The sequence below is a fragment of the Lutjanus erythropterus genome, chromosome 10 (genome assembly GCF_056507025.1).
Source record: "Lutjanus erythropterus isolate fLutEry1 chromosome 10, fLutEry1.hap2, whole genome shotgun sequence".
NCBI classification, from domain to species: Eukaryota; Metazoa; Chordata; class Actinopteri; order Lutjaniformes; family Lutjanidae; genus Lutjanus; species Lutjanus erythropterus.
The window spans coordinates 41,193,533-41,218,628 of record NC_139326.1 but is presented as its reverse complement, the minus strand read 5'-3'; the positions used below and the strand labels follow the sequence as shown (position 1 = coordinate 41,218,628).

The 25,096-nt window shown below is 39.2% G+C and overlaps 1 protein-coding gene across 1 annotated transcript in view; it reads left to right on the top strand.

Annotated features, from left to right (window-relative positions):
- Positions 1-3,752: 3,752 nt before the first annotated feature.
- nsmfb (NMDA receptor synaptonuclear signaling and neuronal migration factor b) overlaps positions 3,753-25,096 on the top strand; it is a 64,955-nt gene continuing 43,611 nt past the window's right edge. The window contains exons 1-3 of the mRNA XM_084729347.1: positions 3,753-4,217; positions 22,432-22,493; positions 24,097-24,867. Of these exons, the coding sequence (XP_084585473.1) occupies positions 4,147-4,217; positions 22,432-22,493; positions 24,097-24,867 (904 nt within the window). The 5' untranslated portion in view covers positions 3,753-4,146. The remainder of the gene's footprint in view (positions 4,218-22,431; positions 22,494-24,096; positions 24,868-25,096) is intronic.

Genomic DNA, 25,096 nt, shown 5'->3' with positions numbered 1-25,096 from the left:
TTCATCTTGTAACATTTATTTATTTTTACATCTTTTTACTGTTTTTTTGTCTTGTTATGTATTTTTCATCTTTTTCATCATTACATCTTTTTTGTCTTATTACATCTTATTACATCATTCCATAATTTTTTGTCTTCTTATGTCTTTTATTATGTTTTCATCTTGTTACGTCTTTTCACATTGTTTTTGTCTTGCTATTATTATGTTTTTGTCTCATTACATCTTTTTAATTGTTTTCATCTTGTTCCATCTTATTACATATCGAAGTCTTTTACATAATTTTCATCTTGTTACATCTGTCATGCGCGATATGCACTGACGGATACATAAAGGTCTTTTCTGTTTTATTTTTTAGGTTGAATGCAGTCTTGATGTTGGCTGGGTGGTGCACAATGATGCAGAAAAAAATAATCAATTATTCCCCTCAAATGCATTGTTATTATAAATGCAAGTAACACGCCTGTAAAAACATGTGAGGAGTAGAAAGAACAGATATTTGTCTTCAAATGTAAGGAGTAAAATTAAAAATAGTAAATTAAAAAAAAAAAAAACTCAGGTGAAATACAGATACCTGAACAGTGACTGAGTATTTTTACTGAGTTACTGGCTGTTTGTTACTGCAGTGAGAGGTAGACACATTGTGTACAGGTTCCTGAAATCGTACTTGTGATGAACATTATGTATATGATGTAAACTGTGCTATGCAGGCTACAGTATATTACACATCCTTTCATAATAACAATGGGGTTTGATTATATTGTGGCTGAAAGGAAGAACTGTTTTTTCTTTGTTTCCTCCTTTGATTACATATTGATGTGGAATTGATTTTGTTTCCCGGGAGAGCAAAAAATATTCTGCATGATTCTCACGACAATAGACACATTGATGGGATTGGAAATGGAAGTAAAATGAGCCCATCTCTTTTTTTACTCTGCTCTGCATTCGTCAACCTACAATGATGCCCCTGGGCGAAGTCCCTTCATTCCAGTGAACCACAGCTGACTAATTCTTAATCAGTGCTGCTGCTATCATCTGATATTAGACGGAACTAAAAGTAGAAGTGTAGTTGCTGGTATATCAAACCAGTGTGACTGTCTGATGTTTGTCTGATAAGAAGTTTGTCAGTGTTTTTACTGTGATCATATTCCCACTGTTACACATTACACGTGTTGTTCAATGCAGACATCTCAGCCAGTACATCCAAAGATGGTACAGGATTTCAGAAAATACAGAGAGAACTTAAATATAAATGTGACACTGATATTTGAAATAACGTTCATGATGGAACTGTAGAGGAAAGTAACAAGGCACAACTGCTGTACTCTCCACTCCACTACATTTATTTGACAGTTATAGTTAAGTTTTACTTTGCAAATGAAAGGCTGTGCAGACCAGGAGTGGAAGTAATTACAAATACTCTAGTTCCTGTAATTAAGTAGGTTTTTTAATGCACTTCAATACTATTAGTAAATTTTCAGGTTTGTATTTTTACTTTCTTTACACCATGTAATCTACTTTGTTACTTTTAAAATAGTAGTAATAGTAATAGTTGACTTCTGAGTACAAGTTGAATTAATATTCAAACCTTGGATTTAAGTAGCCAGTAAGGTGATCTGACCACAAACAGACCAATGAAAAACAATGACATATGGATGAAAAACTAAACACTGCAGCACCACAGGTTTGGAAGAAGGATGTTAATGATTAATCAATAATCGATCAATCACTGTTTAAGAATTTAACCAATGAAAAATGTATTCATGGATATTTAATCAGCAGTCTAGAAATGGCAGTAATTGTTTTATTTGGTGGAGCAATTTGTTGAATAAGGAAAAAAAGAATGATGAATTATGAATGATGAATTATTAATGGTTACTCAAGTTTCATTTCAAGTACATGAAATGGCCATAGATAATACATTAAAGATCAACAATTAAAAATTAATTAACACTCTGAGTAGTTTTTGAGAAGAATACTGTGCACTTTACTTAAGTATTTTCCTAATGCCAGTACTTTTATGTGTAGTTGAGTAATATTTTATTAATGTAACAGTTCTTTTACTTGAGTACAGATTCAGGTGTTCACCCACTCAGCTGATTAGACCTCTGTCTCAGGTGTAAGCTGTGAGGAGCTGTGCTGTCAATCAATAATAGCACTAATTATACATTCATTTCACATCAGTGAAAACACCTGTGTATGTGGACTGTGGGTGTACAGAGCCTTTAAAACAAATAAATGATATGATGCCTTTTATGGAAAAGAATGTATTATAGACTTTGGATGGTATGTATTTTTTCATACAGTTTAAAGGGACAGTTCACCCCAAATTCAAAAATACATATTTTCTCCTGGTCTTTAGTGCTATTTATCCATCTATTCTGTCTTGGTGTGAGTTTCAGAGTTTCAGAGTTAGAGTTAGTTAGAGTTGGAGTTGTTTGCCTTTTCTCTAATAAAATGGAACAAAATCAGACTAGTCCTGTGGTGTTGAAGTGCCAAAAAATAGATTTGAAAAATTCAACAGCTGGGTGTTTTTCCAGAAATAACCTGGTAACTCAAAATAATTCACAGACATTGTTGTGAGCAGTTTTGTGTAAGAACTACTTCCTTTCTATAGAAAGAAAGTAGTTCTAGTAGATTCAATTTAGATTTAGTTAGTTAAATTCTACTGCAGAAAGACAATAGTTCCTACATGAAACTCATGTAACAATGGAACAGCAGCTCCTGTGTTCTGTGAGGAAAAATGACTGTTTCTGCATAAAAGGTCTGGTTGCTTTGGAGAGAATAAAGGTAAAGTAGTGAAAATATGAGAAATAACCCATTGTTGAGAATTTGGACAAAACTGTATTTTGAGGGATTTTGATTTGAACTCTTCAGTTGTGCTGGAAAATATGTTTAAAAATCAAACCTTAGCTATTAAACTTTGTAACAGGCCAACCTCCTAGTGATTAAATTCCTTATTCAGACTCTGACAGAGTTGATGTCATACAGAGTTGATAAAATGTTAAATTGTTTCATTTCACATCATAGTCGTAGTGAGCAGAACATTTTATTTTTTAAAGTTCCTCAGAGTTCTCTTAATGTTAATCAAAATACACATTTTAAAACCATAATTCTTATTTAGCTTTGATTTAGAAGGACTACAGAGTAGACATGTTATGTTTGAGACACATCTGATAACAATATTATTGAATGAATTTGTCTAAAAATAAAACGTTTACCAGTGCATGAGCAGTATTCCTGCCTTTTTTAAACCAGGAAGTGAGAGGGGTCCTTATAGCTAACCCTGTCACAGAGGAAGATTCAAGAAATTAAAGCAAACCAAAACATTTCATAACTTCCATATCAGGTGTGGTGTTATGGGTGACCACTTGTACAACTGACTCATCTTAAATTAACTGAGGGAACATATATTTTCTTAACTTTTATTTTTAATCATTAAAATCAGTATTTTAATACATATTTAAGACAAAAAAAAAGTTCCCGTTTGAAAAAAAGACATTTATTCAGCTATCAACCCCATGTGAGGTCTGGACCAATGACAATCGGGCATTATTCATTGTCCCAGACATGTTACGCTTGCGCACGCGCGTCACACTACACACGCTGACTATGGAGAAGTAACCCAAACTCCCTTTAAGGATGAATCCATACATTATCTGTACATGTATTTATTAATTACACCCACAGCGGAGATGGTGACCCTGATGACCCTGTGTCCACACCTCCTCATTTTTAATAGACACGCATATTGCTGTAATGAACCTGCATATTTATCTTCTGGTATTGCCCACCCCTCACCTGTGCACGTGCACAAGCAGGCGGGCTGTCCTTCCTTTTATGGTCTCAGTTTCCTTCCTGGAAGCTTCAGTTGGCTGAGGAGCTCAGAGGAGGAGAGGAGCGGAGCGGAGCAGATCGCAGCGCATCACTCCTGAAACAGAGCTGCTGCGCTCAGCCTGCAGCTTTCTGGAACATTCAGTTCAACCCAAAGAAATGATGATGATAAATATGAAATAATCACTTTGGCAGTTCAGGCCTCCGGATGATTTTTATTTCCCCGTGTGGTGTTTTTCTTCCTGCTGTGTCTCCATCGCCGATCAGCCTGTGGAATGGTTTGCGTGTTCTCCCCGGGGTCGTTTCCACTTCAGCATGGGAACTGCGGTGTCCAGAAGGAAGAATCTGAGGAGTGATGCCATATCGTCCGTGGCCGCTAAAGTTCGGTGAGTGTCTCCGGGCTGCGGGTTGTGGTGGCGGGAGGTCTGAGCCTCTGGAAGCCGAGCTGCGGAGCTGCGGAGCGGAGCGCCGAGAGACGAGCCTGCTGAAGTCCAGACTGGTTTTTAAAATGATTTTAGACACGTGAGAGTTGGTACTGACAGTACAAGAGGTGATCCCTGTTAGCTCACACTTCGATTAAAAGAATGCACTCTAATGAAAGGCTCTTATTCGCACTCTGGTCCCTACACACTGTTCTGACTCCTCCATCAGTTTAGAGTGTGAAGCTCCGGTAGAAGTTTCACTTTGGCTTCTAGCTTTTCAATTTAAATAACTGGTTTTATCTCAGTAGATTCCTTTAAGTGAAAAATACATCTCATTTATCCCATTTGTCGCAAAGCAAAGAAAAAAAGAACTTTTTCACAAGCTTTTTTTATTTCTTAAGGTTAATCTGCACTTCATTGAGGGATATTAAATCTTATATTAAGTGTTCTTTATGAGATTTGTAACTGTCCTTGATATTTAGCATTTTTAATGGACAGTGAAAAAATCCAGAACAGGCTTAGTGAAAAGCTTAAGCTTCCACTTGTCAAAATAGGGATCCATTATTAAACATTTTGGCTGAGTCAAAGTTTAAAATTTGACATCATTTAGCCGATATTTATCTGCATTACAACCTTAACACAATAATTATATTTCTGATATAGTTTTGTACAATAGCATATTTCATCATGATGCCAGGAACAGATTTTGTTTGGAGTCTGCTTTTCTCAGTTTCACATGATGTGTAAAATGAAAAGGTTTGGGGTTCGGATCTCTTAAAACACTCAGGGAAACTGTGATGGACATTTTACCTATGTATTTATATTGTTCAAAAGTAAATTTATCATTAGTTGCAGCTCTAAAACTGCTTTCCAGCTGTTTTACACACCACTCGATTTAGACGACACACCAGTAAATACAAATTGGCTCGTGTGCTATCTTGTTAGGGTTAATTCAGTTTAGCTTTTGTTGATGTCTCTCAGAATAATTTCCAAAAATGTAATGATTACACGTATTTTAATTCTCTTAACTGATAATCGTTACATCAGACGAAGTTTTGGTTTAACCTGCTTGTCCTGTGTTATATGCTGTCTAGAAGGGCAGCATGATATGGCAAAAAAAAGTCTCAGTGACATTATTTTTGAATGAAATTGCGCTTGTAATATGTGATATGATTAGTGGGAATGCTCATATTTGCATTAAATTTTTAATTTTTAATAAAAAAAATAATAATACTGTGATGATGTGACATTTGTTGGGGTCTGTACCATCAAAGGGGTTCATGCTGTATGTATGCAGAGTCTTTAGTGACATGATCGTCCACAAACGTCCATGGATTCACTGGATTTGTGACTAATTCTCATGACATTTAAGTCTGCCTGTATGAGTCATGAGTTGTGAGAAGTCTTTGTGTCATTGGTGTCAGATCAGTGAGTTCTCGGTCCGAAGGCTGCAGGATGACTAATGTTGTGTGGTAGGAGAAGCGGTCTGTGTCGCCCACTTACTGACCTCAGAAGGCACAACACAGACGAGTGAAGCTCTTCTGCTCTCAGTCGTGTGCAGATACTCCTACTTTCCTCCTTAAAGGCATGATCCAGTGCAAAGACATTCTGCAGTAAAAGAAACACATATGCTTCACACAGCGTGCGACCTTTCCTTCTACTTCTACAGTCACCAGTACACAGCTTTGTGCACACATTTCCAGCTCTATTTGTCTCTGTCTTTCTGTAGCTGTTTGTCTGTTTATCACCTCCCTCTCTGCCTCACTCGCTTCTTCACACCTCACGTTTAACTCAGTAAATCACGATGAACACAGCCAACATCCCAGACATGCATGTGGACCGCAGCCAAAGTGGCTGTGCTCATATGTACTTCCTGTTCTATCAGTGACAGTGGGCCACACTCCAGCTGACAAGGACTTTAATGGCTTTCAGCAAACAATAGAACTCCCCCTGAACCCTGGGGCACTGCATCTGAGCCGAGCCGGGATTAGTGGTGTCTCCATCCTGTTGGGTGATCTGAGTTTATCTGTTGTGTGGTGAATGAGCAGGGGCAAAGCTCTTCCACTTAATCCAATCCCATGTCTTTGTCTTTGGGTGAGTGTGAATTGCAATGCGGAGGAGGGAGAATCCTCTTCTCTCAGCACTCTCCTGCTCCCTGGTCAAATGGCTTTAGGTTGACCATGGATGCATTGATCAGGTTTGTTTGACACAGTGGCAAGCGTGTTGGTTAACAGAGCAAATTTTAGGTTTGCATCCAAAGTGAATTAGTGTGTGGGAGAGTGATATATGACAGCAACATCTAGACTCATTTTTGTGAGACATTTTTCATGTCCATGAGGTGACAAAGGGAGAACAGTCAAGCTAGACAAAATGGTCCTGGTGGTTCTTTTGACAATGATGAGGTAGAAAGTCATTCATATGACCTGATGGACTACAACCTTATAACTATCCCTTCCAAAGTCCTGCCTTTTTTTGGTATGTGTTCCAATAACAGATGAGCAAACATAGTGCCTGACAGAACTCGTCACCTTTCTTCCTTTCTGTACTCAGCCCGTCTATTTTGAAAAGAAAACCAATTCTTGAAAATGGCTAAAAGACATGGCTGGGGGATGTGTAAAAGTGATAAATATAGTCACATCTTAGCTAGATGAGCTAGCTAGTATTTTTATGATATTAGCTTTCAGCTGTAGTTAGCTAACTTAACAGTAGCTAACTCAAGATCTAACTACTCTGAAAGCCACACCCACCGGCGCCACAACATGTGACCAAGTACTGAAGGGCTAACAAACTGACTGCGGCTAGCTAAAAACATTACATTTTACCATGTAAATGTTTATCTATATCTACCAAAGAGGAAAAGTTGTGCAGAAAAACTATTGCCTGTAAACCTCAGTGTCTGCTCTCTTTACCTTCTTTTTCTGTGAAAAATGATCCCACTAAAAGGAATGGAAGTGATGTTACTTTGATATTTTTTAATTGATTGAATCACCAGGTAAGATCATCACTTAAGCTAACAAAGATCAAAACCAGAGCTCTCATAGTCTCATCCTTATAAAACTTGGTTCTGTGTTCTTCTACTTGTTGGTATTGCATCCCAGCACACAGTAGCTTGTAGACGTTTGACATTTTTCATCTTCAAAATGTGGCTTTCTTTTCAAAATAGACAAACCTGGAACAAAGCATATTTAATTATAGGAAATGGGAAAGGAGAAAGTTATGGTTACAAAAGGTGTGGTTGGGTCAATTTAGAGCTATATAAGCTATGTGTAAGAGGAGAACAAGTAGGTTAGGTGTCTTGGTCATTGCCGCTAACAACACTCAACACTGTGCTGCTTAAATTCATAGTGATTTATCACAGTAGGCAGTACCACAAGTACTAGCCATCATTGCTTGGTTAATCACCAGTTCACATTGCCAGACCAACGCTACAATATGTTTAAGGTGTTCTACCAAAGAGAAAGTGAGAGAGACAGAGAAGGGCAGGGTTTCATAAACACTGCACATGACCACATTTTTGCATTAGAGATTAGAGAACAGTAAAGTCTCATCTCTCCACTGCATCAGATGCACCCAGGCACAAAAGCTCGCATCATCCTTTTCCTGTTAGGAACACTTTGGACTCAGTGTGCTGACAGGCTGAATTTGTGCAGCCTGCACAAATACAATAACTTGCCACCAAGCAAAATAGTGAGATGCAAACTAAACCTGGTGAACAAATACAGACAACTGCCTAGGCTCTGTACCAACACTGTCTTATGGGTTTATGGATTGCCACCCGACACATTGTGAAGAAAAGAAGCTACAAAGCCTAAAATATAAATTAAATATATGGGCTACTCTTTCATCCTATTTGTCCAGATGAAAATTTGGTGCAAGTGTGGTTACTGGCAGAATGATGTCTTCAGGAGAAGTCACAAGTGTCTCCTCAGCAGCAGGGATCTCTCAGCCTGAGCAAGCCGAGTGTGAGCCATGTTTGATTGTTTCCCCTCTCTCATTTCTTTGCTGTTGTTTGGTAGATTGGCTCACACAGCAGCCATGTAGGCAAACATGAGCGTGCTGTGAAGTGTTTACTGAGAACACCTTGCAGGATTTCAGAGTTTTCATCAAGATATTCAGGTTTGGAATTTTCACATAAATCTACCGGTCGACAACATTTGCTGTTGTGTTGTGTTAGAATTGAGAAACTGGATCGCATGGTGAAGAATCGAGCACGAATCAGGGCAAGCTGGTAGTTGTGCGTCCTACATTATTACTTTGGCTGAATGTTGTCATTAACTTGAAATTAATTCCTTACTGTACAAGAAGGCCATCCAGCTCTTTTCCATTATGTATGAAATGTGTTTTGGCTGCATGGCAGGCATCTTTTTGGCAGAACAAGGTTGATCAGGAGAATGGAGGAAAGCAGAGTGTGGAAATGGAATGAGAAGAAGGATGATGCCAAAGTAAATATGCATTTAAAATTAGTTTTATTTAAAATAGTTTGCCCCTATTCTCATATTGGTTCATTGTGATGCTGAATGAACTCGACATGAGTTCTTCTTTATTTCCCCAAGAGGATTTTGCACAGAAAGAAGGTTCAAGGTTGATGATGATCTTGAAAGCCTGCAGGGGCCTCTTTGTCTTTAACTGTGTACTTAATGGAGTGTTTAATGTCTCAATTTTAAAGGGAAGTTGGGGGAAAATTTGTGATGGCACAAACTGCCTCTCTGTCCCATTTTTGACAAATCTTTGTAAAACATGGCACTGCTTTGATCAGGCACTCAACAGGAAAGTTTAGGAGCACTTTAGAGCTGTAGAACATCGCCTTTAATATTTCAACAATGTTTGAGTCACGTCTGAAAGGAAATGCTCAGCACAACAGTTTTCAGGCAGTAATAGTTTCCACTTTGGTGAAAATGTGATTTCATGGTCTCTTTCTCACAGGACTGTGTGACCAGCAGCGACCCAGTCCTCGTCACTGCACAGATTAGCTGCTGCCATGGTCCAGTGTGGCTATTAGCTATCAAACATCTGGGTCCCCTCTCTAAAACATGAGCCTGTCAGAGTCACATCTGGAAAACCATATCAAGGCCAACACAAGTTTTAATCCGACAGTGCTGATATACTGTATATTTACCTATTTTTAGTAATTGTGTTATGGTTGGTTTTAATACAGCACATCTTTATTCTTTAACACAGTGATGAAAGAGATGCCAAAGGTTTCATTCTTAACCCATGGACAGCAGGCAGGGTATAACAAGGTGGCAAAATCAGCCCAGTATCCCACAAATTACATCTAAAAGTTTGCCTACACCTGTAAGAAACATGTTTCAACCCCACTAGGGTTGGGCAATATGTTGACATCTTGAAACTGGCCACTGTCAGGCCATCAACCAATGATTGTTGGTATACTCAAAATAAAACAATCAAACAAAAAATGCTCACCAAAAACATCTTGGTTGGTCTTTCTACTGTTCCAACAACCCTTAACTCTGATCTGGTTAAAATAAGTCTGTAATTCACCAAGTTAAATGTGAAAATAATCTGAAGGGCTTTTCACACTGCACTTAGCCCCTAGCTAAGAGAGCTGTTAGCCTTAGGCCAGGAGCTATCTTAGCCTGGGGCTAAGAGAGGTTCCACACTGACACATTCCAAAGTGGGCTAACCCTAACTTTAGCCTAAGGCTATCTGGCCCTGCTCCAGGATTTGCCCCAAGTTTGCAGGGTTATCCCCTGAAAATGGACTAAACCCAGGGCTGCCAGTGTGAAACCGGGCTCAATTAGAATTAGAATTAATTATTAGAAGAAGAAAACAATCAGACAGGTTAACACAAAACACCTGTGTGGGTGAACGGAGGCTTTAAGAAGGGCAGTGTGAATCAATCAATTGACATTTTAATTTGGTACATTTTCCCAAGAAATTAGTTAATTAGATAGAGCAAAGGTCAAACTAGAGTGTTTGGTGATACAGATTTCTTTAATTTCCTTCCACATTGCTCACAGTTTGTGTGCATTTGTGTGCTGTTTAGGGAGCATCTTGGAACCTCGGTTGTTTGGGGAGAACGAGATGGAAGGTGAGATTTAAAAGCTACAAAACTCATAAGCTGCCCGTCCCCCCATAGATATATTATGGTCATTTAGTGCTAAAGGGAAATATACCTCTTACCCAGTGTCCCTTTAATAAAAGCTTATATCAGCACAGTCTGTCAGCCGACCAACAGAAAGGTGTCACCCTGTCTGAACCTCAGCCTGCTGCTTTGTCTCTTTAGATGAGATACTTTATGTGTGTTTTTCTCCCTCCAGCACCTATTGATGAAGCCATTCACTGCCTCTTGGGAGATATGGGTAATTGCCTGACACGGCCTTTGTTGTCAGTGGAGTGTAGCAAAGCAAGCGCCTCTTAATGAAGTCATCAGCCAACCTCTTCAATGAGTGTGTGTGTGTACAGAGACAGCTGGTGATGGGGTGGACAGCGACATGGAGGACACAGGCCAAACTGGGGCTGTATAAAGCTGAAGTAGGAAACAGAATTGTTGCTGCTGCTTTTCTTTTCTTTTCCTGTTTCTTTCTTTCCTTAATTAGTTCATCAATCAATTATGAACAAATGAATGTTTTTTATTATTTTTATTATTGCATCATGTAGACTTGGGTGTTGTCCATGGGTGGAAGTAACTAATGACAAATACTCAAATTACTGTAATTAAGTAACTTTTTTGGGTACTTGTACTTCTATGAGTAGATGTTGAAGTCTGTACTTTTACTTGTACTTAAGTATAGAACAGGCTACGCAATCTACTTAGTTACTTTTAAAACTGTAATTGAGTACTGAGCACAATTTGAATAATTATCCAGACCTTTCATCAATCCTTCATTTTAGTAGTCAGTAAGGTGATCTGATCACAAACAGGCCAATGAAAACAAAGACATACGAAAAACAAAACTCTGCAACTGCACAGGTTTGAAATAAGGATGATTAATTATTAATCATTAATTTGTATTATTTTTAATTAAAAATATATTTATCAATATTTAAGCAATAGTCTAGAAATGGTAGTAGAAGCCATTTGTTGAATAAGGAAAGTTAAACTTAAAATGACCAAAAAAAAAGAAAAAAGAAAAAAAAAAAGAAAATTGAATTGAATTGAAAAAATTGTTTTCTGTCTTATCCTAATGTGTTTTCTATCTTAAAAATATGAATAATTAATTGAATGGGTAATATTAATGATAATGTCTTAAACATCAATAATTAAAAAGTAACTAATACTCTGAGTACTTTTAGTTTCAGTCTGAGAGAAATGTTTTTCTAACATTTGTACTTCTACTTGTAATTGAGTAACATTTTTGTAACGTAAATGTAGTTATACTTGAGTACAGATTATCAGTACTCTTCCACCACTATTGATGTCCACCAAACTGACATATAATGATGTCACCATGATGTACTGCTGATGGAAGATGACATCATTCTTGGGGGGTGGGGGTGTGCCATAGCAAAAAAGCTGATTTGGTCCACCACTGTAGTCACCAGTCACTTCGCACTGTCACTCTGACAGCAGCTCACACTGATCTGTCTGCCAGGCAAGCATTTGACATACGACCCCAGGCTTTTAAAAAGTCTTTATCTCCTCAACATTTGTCAGCACCATTGAAAGAAACACACTCACAGCAGGTGCAGAAAAGAAGGGTTTGGGGTTTGAATTACACAGTGGCTTTTGGAGGAGCCCTAATTTTCGATGCATGCCGCTACTAAAACATGTCACATGCACAAGTTTACATTGAAGTGAGCAGCAGCGCAGTCAATCACAGGGTTGCTGTGAAAAGCATCCTGCTTTACTACTACAGACAGTTTATACTTTTAATAACATTTAAGAGACGATACATAACAACAACATCAGGTGACTTCAAAATCAAACAGTAATCAGAGCAAAAAAGATTTTTTTAAAAATCATGAAATCAGCTGGGGGACACAGGTAATGCTTTTCTCTCTCCCATTCACATCCCTTCAAGAATCACACATCACAATATACAACAATGAAGCTAACCATTTGTTAAACATTGTTTGGCAAAGTTGTGTTTTTTAACCACAGATAAAGAGACCTCTTGTGCTGTCTAAATAAAAGAAAGAAAAACAAAATATAAGGAAAGAAATATAATCTGTAATGCTGTAACTGAACAGTGTTTTAGAGCTCCGCCTCAATGTCTCAAAGTAAACTTTCAGGGGAGCTTGTGTCCTTTTCAGGGGAGCTGAGCTCCCCCTAGCTCCCCTACAATTGAAACTATGAATGGGACATGGAAATGTTATAATGATAGACGGTTCAAAGGTGATGACTGTCAGCATCTCCACTGGAGCATCATGTATATAGCCATGTCTGCATGGCTTAAAGAAAATTAAAAATGCTTACAATCAGATTTTTAGACATTCAGGTCTACAACAAAATGCACAAATCCCTGACAAAACCTGTGCTGTTTAATGCAGGAAAATAAATAATAATAAACCTTAAAAAATCCAAATTATATGAAGAAAATTGTGTGTTGGCAGTTGAGACATGAAAATTTGAAATACAGAAAGAAGTGCAATAGGTCGAGGTGGCATGTACTATAAAATATAAATGATAAAAACAAGTTGAACCTTTAGTTTAAGTGTTAGTAGTGAGGGAAGTTGAAGTTAAAGTAAAAGTGCTGAGTGACTTTAAAATCGTCAAAATGCGATGTAGCTGTTGAGCTGTAATCACTGAAATCAGGTGAAGTGTCAGTTAAACAGAGATGATAGCAGTGGCAGTGTCAGTCTGTCAGTTGAAAAATAAGAGCTGAAAGTGGTTGAAGTTGAGCTTGAAGAGTAAAGACACGTAAACACTGAAAGCAGCTGGACTGTTCAAGGAGGAGATGAATACAGCTGCAGAGGAACCAGATACAGTCATCTTATTTCATTTACAGATAACTATGTGGCTATAATGAGTCTCTGTTAATGACAGAGTGAAGATAGGTGAGCAGTAAGATGGCCGGCAGTCCCCTCATTGATCTGACTAATTATGGTGTGTATCACTGATCTCCTCCCAGTGAGCAGAAAGAACATAGAGGGCACATTGGGGTCAAAACTTAAACAAAGCTCCTCTGCCTGCTGCAGCTGGTTGTGGAGGCTGCAGTCATCAAACAGCCTGTCACAGTGACACACCCAGTCACAGACCTGATGATGACAGAGCCTCACTGTGTATTGCTTAGATTTGAGCTGATGCTGTCTTTTTATTAAATATCAGCATCTACTTCTGGTACATGGTGATGTTTATGTCTGAGTGCAGCCCCAGTAAACACTCTAGAAAACCTGAAATGAAATGTAGTTGTCTTTCTAACTGGTTAAGTCGCAGTGCACAGTTAATAAAGATTTACTGTGTAGTGAGTGATATAGGATATACATAGTAGAATAGATTGCAAATGAATGTGTATTGTGTGCACCCTTTGTCACATAACAATAGCAGCATTTCACACAGCCAAATACACTTATACACACCTTAAAGATAGTATAAAGCAATGATAAATGTGTGTTCTGAGTTTGTCACACCACAGAAACGTGTAATTAACCACCAAGCCAAATTTGAATGATTAAAAAAAATTGCAAAGTATATAAAATTAGCTATCGGAATCATGAAAAAATTAACAGTTTGCTGTGAAACACTGGTGGCAAGTCCACTCCACTGTCTCAATGTCACACCGACCTGAAACATGAACGCTCCATCTAGCAGCTTTATTGGACATAGCCATGTTAGGGATGTGCACCATTAGTCAACTGCATGATTAAACGTTGCCACCCTCACCCTCACCCTTTATCATTGGGACTAAACCCAAAATACTAGTTAGTCCTGTAGCTTTAACTGCCAGATGCTGTGTTTCTCAGCTCAGCTGCACTGCATTGTCCACCAGCAGAGAGACTGACCTCTGCACACTACAATTACCAGGGTATCAAACTTTGGTACTTTTTATGGTGCCAACCAAAATTGTTTATACAGTTATGTAATACTATTGAGTATCAAAAAAAGGCCTTGTCATGCGGTACCAAATACCTAATAACTAAGGACTACATCATCTCATCAGCATCAGAGAGCCATTAAACACATGTATGCTTGTACTAAGATCTAATAATGCTTTTATGTTTGTTTTCTAATGCTGCACATCATAAAGACATGTAGGAAAAATGTTACGCCCAGAGATGGGGATTATTGTTTTGTTTTGTTTTTTACCACCAGATAGTTTTTTAATCTGAACAATTGTACCATAATGTATAATGTCCTTTTCTTCTAGTCAAAATGGATTTGGTATTGAAAAGTATCATTCAGGACTCAGTATCAAAGTCAAGGTACTGGTACTGGTACTGGTATCGAAAATTTCAATAATGATACCAAGCGCTAACTACAATTTATCACCTCAATACAGCAACACCGTATCAGTTTAATAGACAGAGGAGTGTCTCTATGTTGGACAGTATTTATACCCTGGTATATCATAGTACCTTGACCACCCAGACCTAGTTTCCAATCAGGGTGCTTTTTGTTCCTCCTCTATAATAAATCAGAAAAGACTCCCACACTGATTTTCTTCAAGTTGAATCTTCCTCCGACGGACCTGTCATACATTCAGGTGTGCAGAGACATTTTTTTAATATTTAATGTTCCACCTCTGTAAAATTTCAAGCTAATGGAACTTTCATACTGTGTGGTTTTTGCAGGTCTTTTTTGCTTGTGTAAGTTAAATACCGGTGTCAGCATTAAATTGAGACTGAGTTAAAAACTCCTTGTAGTAACTTGGCACAGAAATTTAAAGCTTTTAAAATATTCATACAGACATTTCTGAGCTTTCTGTACCAGGGTGAAGATGTGTGATGTCCATGACAGGTTCTCTGTGATGTTGACTCCCAGGAACATAAAACTGTTCACTTGCTCCACCTCAGCTACACTGATGTAGGTGGTTTTGCTGACATTGAGCAGTAGGTTGTTTTCTGTGCACGTTGATTCCCTACGTAGATTAAGTCGTTTTTGTTTTTTTTAAGTCTGGCTGATTATGGTGGTCTGTTCACCCCGCTGCCATCTAGCAAGAGATACAGAAGTATCTGCTGCTGTACCACCAGACTAAAGAACAGCTTCTTCCCTCAGACTGTGAGTCTCCTCAACTAATCCTCTGGTGTAACATGAAGGGATTACAACTTGGATTTTGTTGTGCAGCCCTGTGTTGTAGAGTGACAAATAAATGAACCCTGAACGTACAAAGTAAATGTTGCACAACCAATTATGCTGGACTACTCATGTTCCAATTTTTGAAAGAACACACGTCAACAAAAAAACATTCGTGCTTGAGTTAACCATGTATTCATAGAATACTTGGCATGTACTGTACAAGCTTTTACATGCACATATAGAAACATATAGAAAACACACTTCAAGACACATGGACAAAAGCAAAAGCACTCTAAAGTCAGAATATCAGAGGACAGGCTCTTGTGTTCGCTCTTCCTGCTCTGTGGCTTTCATCACTGTGCCATTAGATGCGAATGTGTCCCTAGGCATCTATACGCTGCACCATCCGTATGTGCCTCATATATGCAGTCATCCCACTCCTTCACATATAGAGAGGAGGAAAGAGCATAAGCTTGGCATATGACCAGCTCATAATATCACCATGGATCATATGTCTCCCTCTGTCCCCCTCCACTGCTTTTTTGATACTCTTTTCTTACTATCATCCCTCCCTTCTTCATCACACTTCCCACTCCCTCCTTACTTTCTATTTTGGTCTTATAAACATGTCTTGCTCTTGTCACTATGTTTCTTCTTCTCACTCCTCCCCCTCCTCATGTCACATGGCTGAAAACATGCAGTTGGATAAATCTCCAAAAGCACAGAGCAAAGCGACTAGCACAGCAGCTGTGTGGGGCCACAACAAGACGGGGCGCAGCCAGAGGGTCCAACTGTAGTGTATAATTAATGTGCTCAAACTCTCTGCCACGTGTTGTATATTTTGTATTTCAAAACAGTCTTCTGGGGTAAAATAATAATAACAATAATAATAAGTGAATGCATTTAAAAACTGAGTTGACTGCCATGATAAAGCTTATCAGATAACCACTTGTGCCTGAGGAACATGTCAGGCCTTTGCTGTGGCTGTGGAGAGAAGAGAGCCAGAAGGAGAATAAATATGTGTGTGCACAGTCTTATATGTTTACAGCTTTGTGTGTGTAACTTTGCTCTTATCCTTGTGAGAACTGAATTGCATCACATACTGTAGGTAGGTAAGGAAAGCCACACTCCACACTGCAGATCTATATTAGGATGAGTAGAATATAAGGGTCAAAGTCTGGGCTGCACAGAGGAAAGTCCAACATGACTGAAACATTTGCACTTTTGCACATTTTTCTGTCTGTACAGCCCTGCATTGAAGTTAAAGATCAATAAATGTGTGTTCTGGGTTTGTCACACCACAGAAATATGTTATTAACCACCCAGCCAAATTTGAATGATTAAAAAATCTCTAAGTAAAATTAGGTCTTAAAATTATGAATTTTTTTTTTTCTGCTCTGAAAAGCTGGGGGCATGTCCACTCCACTGTCTCAGTGTCAAACATGACAACAACCTGAAAACCACCTGAAACATGGATGCTACATCTAGCAGCTTTATTGGACATGTCCAGACATGTTTGAGCCACTGGAGCCAGAGGACAGTGACAGGACGAAACTGACACACATGAGAGTAGTGATAGTGGACTAAAACATTTAGTTGTTAGTTGTGGGTCTAAAAATCAAAATAGCTGCAAGACATCAAAAATCTTCTTTCAGTTCTTCTTTCTTATATTCTTTGATCCATCATTGATATAAAATTATTGATCAGAGCATTTGAGAAATAAAATGTCAGTGAGGCGTACCTAATTCACATCATTCACATATGCAGACTTTATTCCAATAAAATGTGTGAATTCCAATAAAAATAGAATACTAATAAAATTAGTCAAATAAAATAAATCCACACAAACTTTTCATCTCAGCAGTTTGGGTGAGTTGCTGACCAAAAACAAGATTTTTTGACTGCTGACCAAAATGGAAGAAGGTATTGTAGTTTAGCTGTGAGGCACCATTCATTCTTATTAAATCTTCTCCATTTGATTCACAAAAGAGGTTTGGTTCACACACCATTAAGGGACAGAAATCGGTGCTACAAATATGTCTTTTACTGTAAATAAACCCTCTGAACTTATTGTCCTGTTAATAATCAAGCTAAGCTAACAAAGTAACAAGCTTGCTATTGTATGCTCAGAGACCTTTGTTTCCCTCTTTAATAAGTTTTATTGGACACTGGTGTAACATAGCGGGCACAAGGGGGAATAAACAGCACAGCACAGAGAAACCAGAGAGAAGCTCAGAGAGCTGTGGTGACTTACTGGTGCAAACATGTTCCCAACCACCTGCTGTGTTAGTGGTTAGTTTGTCAGTTTCAGCGGTTCACCAACTAGCCTAGAGAATAGACCTGCTCATTATGTCACCAAACCTCGAGAAGCAAATGTTTTGACAAGGCACACAGATGGATTTCACTGTGCCATTTTCTCTTCTGACCAGAGTGATGAATAACTCAAAAATCAGTTAACTGCTGCAAAACACAAGAGTTTTTTTGTTATGAGGGGGAAGAATTTTACATCTTACAACCTGCAGATGCGCACAATTAGAAATCCATAGCAAAGAACTGGCCTGGCAGTTTGCCAAACTGAAACAATAACCTAACAAAATGTGTTTATATATCCTCAGGGGTGCCCTTTCAATTGTGGAAAAATATACTCTGGGGTCCCCTTTTGGTGGAGAAACAAAAAAAAAATGCCCTCTCAGGTGCCCTCCAGTGGACAAAACCTGTTAAAATGCCTCCTAGGGTGCCCTTCCAGTGGGCAAAATGTGGTAAAATACCCTCTGTTGTGCCTTACCAGTGGACAAACCAACTGCCCTCTGAGGTCCAGTTGCAATGGATAAAATATGACAAAGCTCCCTTTAGGGTGTCCTTCCCTTGGAGAAAACTTAATGCAGTGCCACATAGGCTGCTCAGTTGGCCCCTACATGCCTCTAATGGTTAAATTGTTAATAGTGCTCTGTATTTTTTTTTTACAGCCATGTAGTAATTGTTCAAGTCAGATGATAAAACAATTTCAATCTAAACCAGGCACTGGACCTGTTTCACCATAAATGCATCATGACCTTCACCGTTCTGGTTAATTTTATTTGCTTCTGCCCCTCAGAGTCCACCACTGCTCATGTACAACTGTGGGCTCAGTTAATTGCTTTAGTTTAAAGCAGCAGTGCAGTCAAATTGCAGTGTTGTTAAGACTCTTTAAAAGCCTTCAACTATCCTAGCTCTGTTTTTGTCTGTCTGTGTTTGCTTGGGGTAGTGCAGGTCTTTATCCTCTACTAACCACGGTGTGTTCTGACATCCCTTTTCTCTCAGAGCAGCATATGGAATTTTATTGGAAGGAAGCGCAGAGTCAAGCAGATAGAACAGAGATGATTGCATTTTCTACCTCGTGCCCTCCCTCCTCCTGCTCGCTCTCATCATCCAGGCTTGGAGGGGAGTTTTCACGGGGAGGGCTGCTGCTGCACGTGCCGACTCATATTTAATTACTTAGAGTGTCGTAGCACGGAGGAATATAGGCTACAGCATCAACACAGCAATTCCATTTCACTGCAGCCCTCCTGGGATACAGCCCTGCGTGCATGTAGAAAGTGTATTGAGTGTGTGTAGCCTATTTCTTTTTCAGCATGCTGCTCCACATGCACTCTGATGATGTGAGAGTCTGTGTGTGTGTGTGTGTGTGTGTGTGTGTGTGTGTGTGTGTGTGTGTGTGTGTGTGTGTGTGTGTGTGTGTGTGTGCAGATGGCAGCAATGCCAGGTCAGAGTGAGTGAGTGGGAGGAGAGTGATTATAGCTTTTACTGTTTCTTATAGGTGCGCATGTGGCCTGTATCTTTAATGACGTGTATTGTAAGGTGTGTGTGTTTGTGTGTGTGTGTGGCCTATATCTTTTATGACGGGTATTGTAAGTATGTGGGTGTTTGAGCAGGACAAATCTGTGTCTGACAGTAAAACAAAACAGTAGTACAACTGCTGATTTCGCTGATATTGTGCCAGTTACACTGAACAATAAGGAGGCTGTTTCAGCAACTTGTAGCAGGATATTATCATTCAAAGATAAAATTAAGATGAACCAAAATAATTTGAACTCTCCTCAGTTTTTGTAATGATACTAGAGAATTTGGTTTTGGAGCACATCATAGTCCTGCATAGCCTACAAGACAGCAAGGCCAAACTGATTATGTACTGTTAGTAATTTAAGATGTCTGTTCCATTACCATATTCTACTCCTGGAAGGACCCACCATTCCCCCTTTACCTTGTATTCAACATGAAAATTGGAAGCTGGAATAGTAGGATAACCACTCTTGTACAAATGACCAGACTGAAAAAAGTCAAAGCAGCAACACAGTTAAAATAACATAGAGATAGTATTTTTTTTTAAATTGTGGTCAACCCCTCTGGATTTTTGAATGAAGTCATGTATAATTCCATTATTTTGTGCACATTACAATATAATATACATGGTTATCTTCACCAGAAACATGTTGTTTTAGATGGAATTGTTATAATAATAATAATAATAATAATTATAACTTTATTTGTATAGCACTTTTCATACAAAAGGAATTGTAGCACAAAGTGCTTTACAATCATAGCTAAGAGAATAACCCCCCACCCCCAACCCCGCCCACACACCCACACACAGGATCACACAAACCCATACAATCAGCACTCATGTTACATCATGATAATGAGGAAATTAGATAGAAATTAGATGAGGAAACACAGGAGATAAATTTAAAATATTAAAACAATAAAAGTATAAATAATAAAAACAAAAATAAATAAATAAATACATACATAAGATAAAAGAATATAAAATATTTGACAATTATTAAATGGAATAGAATGAATAAAATACCTAAAAATTGATAAAATTAGAAATTTAGTTAAAAGCCAGACTAAAAAGGTGGGTCTTAAGTTTGCCTTTAAAAATATCAATATTGCATGTCACCCTCAGATCTTCAGGCAGGCTATTCCATAAACGGGGGGCATAGTAATAAAAAGATGCCTCACCGTATGTTTTAGTTTTAACTTTTGGCACTGTTAAAAGGCCACTTCCAGAAGACCTGAGGGCTCTGCTGGGTTCATAGGGTAAAAGCAAGTTACCTTAGTTATGAATTAATGAAACAGATAAATACATACTGGGTTATATTGTAGATTTCAAATGGTGACTGGTACTTAAAACAACTAAAAGGAGTTTTTAACTACTTATGAAGCAGTCTCAGTTTAATACTTATGCCCTTATATGATCTACATAAGCAGTCAACTACATGATTTAACGTCAAATCAAAATGGAAATACAGTTGAATCTAGACTGTGATGCATTCAGCACAGACACAGACATTAACCTGCAAGGAGAGCAGGCTGCTGCTGCTAGCACTGCTAATGTTTGTCCTCTGTGTGGCAGCTAATGTCAGTTTACCCAGAGACACTGTGATCCTTTTCAGCCTGAAAAGTTAAGCATTTAGTGAGTTGTTATGTTTTGTAGGTTAATGTGCAGTGTTTGTATTGTACAGTGCAAAGTGGCACACATTTAAACAGGATTTAAAATATGATTTAGTGATTGTAGACTGTGATAAATGGCTTCAAATGATCTTAATACACACAGTATTTTTTGGACAGTGTTTAACATTATCATTTAATAAATTGTGCTCAATTTTAACTGCTTTCTGAGTGTTTTCTTATTAAAATTTGCATATTCTTGAAAGGGTAATTTGTCGCCGGGAACATCCCTAATTTCTATATAGTTGTTCTTAATGACTGCCACTGGGTGGAACTCTCTGTGAAATCAGATGACATTTTCCCAGGCAAGTTACAGTCAGCAGTGTGTTACTAAGTTAAAAAGAAACAGGAAACAGTTTTATTTTTCACATTATATCTTTTGGTTACACTTTTGTTCACAGGGGGCTCCAAAATCAGTGCAGTCTGAAAGTTCCTTGTAGTAGCTTTAAAGGAGACCACAGTCAGCCCAGAAGGCCTCCTTGGAACAGATTTACCATTCAATCATTCTGTATTAGCAGCTCTCTTCATGAGCCTAAAAGTTGCACGATTTATTGCTACATGTAGGCGTAAAAAAGTCACCAAAGGGGACTTAAAAGTTGCTAACTCTAGCAAGAAAGTCACTAAGTTGGCAATGCTGGTTGGAGCTGAAGTGACTGCCCACCCACACAGAACACAGATATTGCACCGATCAGAAATACCAGTACTGACAGACATTGTTGGATGGTATATATACATACATTTAAAAATAACCACCTACTTCAGCACATAAAGACTCCAATCAGCACTACTGTAACCCTTGAACTATTGTTCATGAGCTTATCACAGTCAAGGCTGGCCCTCCTTCCAAACAAGCGTTGTCTTTCCTTTCTGCAGTACAGATTTGGTTGTGCAGCAGTGCAGAGTACAGGACATTTTGTTTCCACTCCAGATGAAAATGAATACACTCATGGTTGTGTAAGGTTCTGGACAAAACATCCATTAACCCTCTTGTGTTTTTGTCCGGAAAGGCTCTTTTTATGTTTCAAAAACCCAGTGACACCAGGCTAAAGCCTGAGAGCAGCAGTGTGGAGAGTGTAAGAGAGGACATTATGTTTTATATAGTGGAGACAGTCTGCCACATTCTCTACAACATGCCAGTTCCTCACTGTTCCTGCCAGGATGTGTGCTATGATAACATGTATACTTGCCTACATTTATTTTCTTGGCTTTATGGCTGGCACATGCGATGTCACAATCCCCCGTGGGGCCTATCAGCTGTGCACAGGAGGCAGGCTGTAGCTCCCAAGCTGTTTTCCAGTCCTCCAGTCGCTATATAAGAACGCCATATTACCCTGGTGAGAGACGGCTGTTACAGGGTATGGATTCAGGACACTAACAACAAAATGGCCTCTCACAGCCTTCTGTGGAAGGATGATCTACTTGGTAGTCACCACTCAAGATAAAAGACAGATATAAAACCTAAATCCTGTGAAACCTTGACTCACTTCTCTGAGTACAGTTGTGTAGAAGGGCTGAGGGTTAACCACTGTGCTTATTGTGTCTTCACAGAGCAGCCAAAGCTTTTGGAGATTACCTGTCCAATACCAATCCGGAGAACCGCAACGGAGCAGGTACGTGATAAAGACACAAACACACTGTGGAAATGAAATCATTATTGAGCAACCAACACTGAACATGAGCAAGGAAAACCACAACCAGGACTCCTTGGTAGTCCTACACATGCAAGGAACATCCACACTGTCAAAACAAATTTCAGACTATTTCTCTAGCTTGATGCAGTGATACATGTTAGACAAAAACCAAAAACTCTCAGCATAACCTCGCAGCTGTAAGAAAAAGAAACAGACTTGTAACTGCAGTTGTGACTTTATCAATGAGATGCAGGCTAAGTTTGCATTTATGTTCATGTTGCAAAGTTAGCCCTGTCATTACCTACTTAATTAGGATTTTTTTTGTGTGCATTCATGACTGTATGCTGAAGGACCTCTGTGATTCACAATTCATGAAAAACCTTAAAGAATATATACATATATATACACACACATTTTTTTTTAAATAACTGGCCAGAGGCATTATATTTTCAGATCATCCCATTCTCGTGAATGTGATATCTCAAGAACACCTTGTCAGAATTTCTTCAAACTTTACACAAATGTCCACTTAGAGTCAAAGATTAATTAATTAATAAATTAATTAGAAGTTTCTGAAAGTGATACAGTCACACCAGAGCTGACATAGGCACAAAGGTAACATTAGCCTCAGCCTTTCCAGCCCAGGTTACTTCAGGGCTAACTCCATCACTTTTTCATCAGTTGAGAAACAACAGATAAGAGTTTTCTTGGTCTTGAGAAGCTGCAGTTGTGTTCACTGACACTGTAACCTGAACTGTACATTTACTGCCAGACTGACAGCTTACTGCTGATCTTTGCCTTTAGGATCATTATTCTCAGTTTACTGTTCAGTCTCATATGCTTGCCCCACACATAAGCTCTATTTCTTAAAGGAAAAGAGAACAAAACTACTATTATAACAGGATCCTTTAAGAAAATGTCATTTTTGGGGTGGATGTGGTAAACTGCCATCCCATTGGTATATGCTGCTTTACAGTAAGAAAAAATCCAAACCTTCACAGCCCTGCACGCAGATGAATACCTCAAAACAAGAACTCTACCCAAAATAGTAAACCTGTAATTAAAGTCACTGAGATATATTTGAAAAATAGTGAGTGATGCAAAAACTTGCAAAAACTGTGTGAAAAAAAAACAACTGCCTGTTCCCCTGAGCTCACACTTGCTTACAAGCCTGCAGCATTGCAGCTGTTTACTCTGTGAAAAGCAGCATCCATCCTCCATGACCCTACAGGACAACAGGACTTTTGTTTCTGCCAAAGCCCCTCTCGCTCTGTACCAGTTCATCTATTTCCAGATCTTTCATAATTTCCTCACATTGCTCTTTTCTATCACTCAGCTGCTTCTCAGCTTTCACTTCTCATCCTCCCAAAAGTTCTATTGGCTCACTAGTGTTTACTTCTCTGCTGCCAAAGCTACAAATCCCAAAGTGCACAAACAGGCTCCATTCTCTATTCTCTATCATTCACATTTAAGTATTTACTCATTTATAAAAGCTGTACAGTGTGATTTATCTGTGGCTTTGTTTGCTTTATTGTTTCATAAATGTTCGTGTTTTCTCTCTTTTCTGTCCCTCTGTCTCCAGATCATCTCTTGTCTGACACCTTTGTTGGCCACGACTGCGACTCTCCAGACGTCAGCTGCTTGCATAACAACAATCTGCCACCACAAAGCCGCTGCTTGCCCATAACTAAACCCAACCAGAGCAGCCAGCCCAACCCCAGTGATCCTCCACAGTGTCAGCCTCAGGTCAACAGCCTCCAGGCTCCAGCACCGTCGGGCCCCTCTAAACGTCGACTCTCTGCTGAGCGCAGCCTTTCCTCAGAGGACCCACCAGGTGCCAGAGGCCCAGAGGGGAGCGTGGTGGTGAAGCCAGCCAAGGTGTACACAATCACCAGGGAGGGAGGCATGACCCTGGGGGGGCGTGGCAGCGAGGAGAGCCTGGAGCTTGAGGTGCTGAAGGGCTCCAGGGAGCAGCCTCTGTCCCAGACCCCTGCCTCTGCCAACAACAACTTGTCCTGCACCAGCCAGCCGTCCGCCACAGCCGTACGCGGTAGCCATCACCGTAGTAGCCATCACCGCAGCAACCATCACCATGCCAGCCAGCATCACGGAGGCCCATCGTCAGCATCGCAGCCGTTGCAGAGCTCAGGGAGTGCCAACAACATCCGGGACTGGGGGATAAGGAGAGGGGGGTCGCGGGACGACTACACCCCAGACTGCGTGGCCTGCATTCGGGCTCCGTGTCAAAGCCAGCGCTCCCTGGACCTGGACACCTCACCACGGGATGGAGGGAAGCACCGCAAGAAACTAGAGAGGATGTACAGCGAGGACAGAGCATCTAGTGAAGACAGGGGTAAAAAAAAAAAGATGGATGGAGAATATACTCATTCTTGAGGCAACACTCTAATTCCGATTTTTTTAAATAATTTATACACAAAATATATGTAATTTATAAAATGTTTTGGTTTGCCTTAATTTTTTTAATTTCTAAAGTTCCTCTGTGCCAGAATGCACCCTTGTCCCAGACAAGAATTCACAATCTGAAATAACTAAAAAGTGTGTTAAAAGCCTTCAGAATCTAA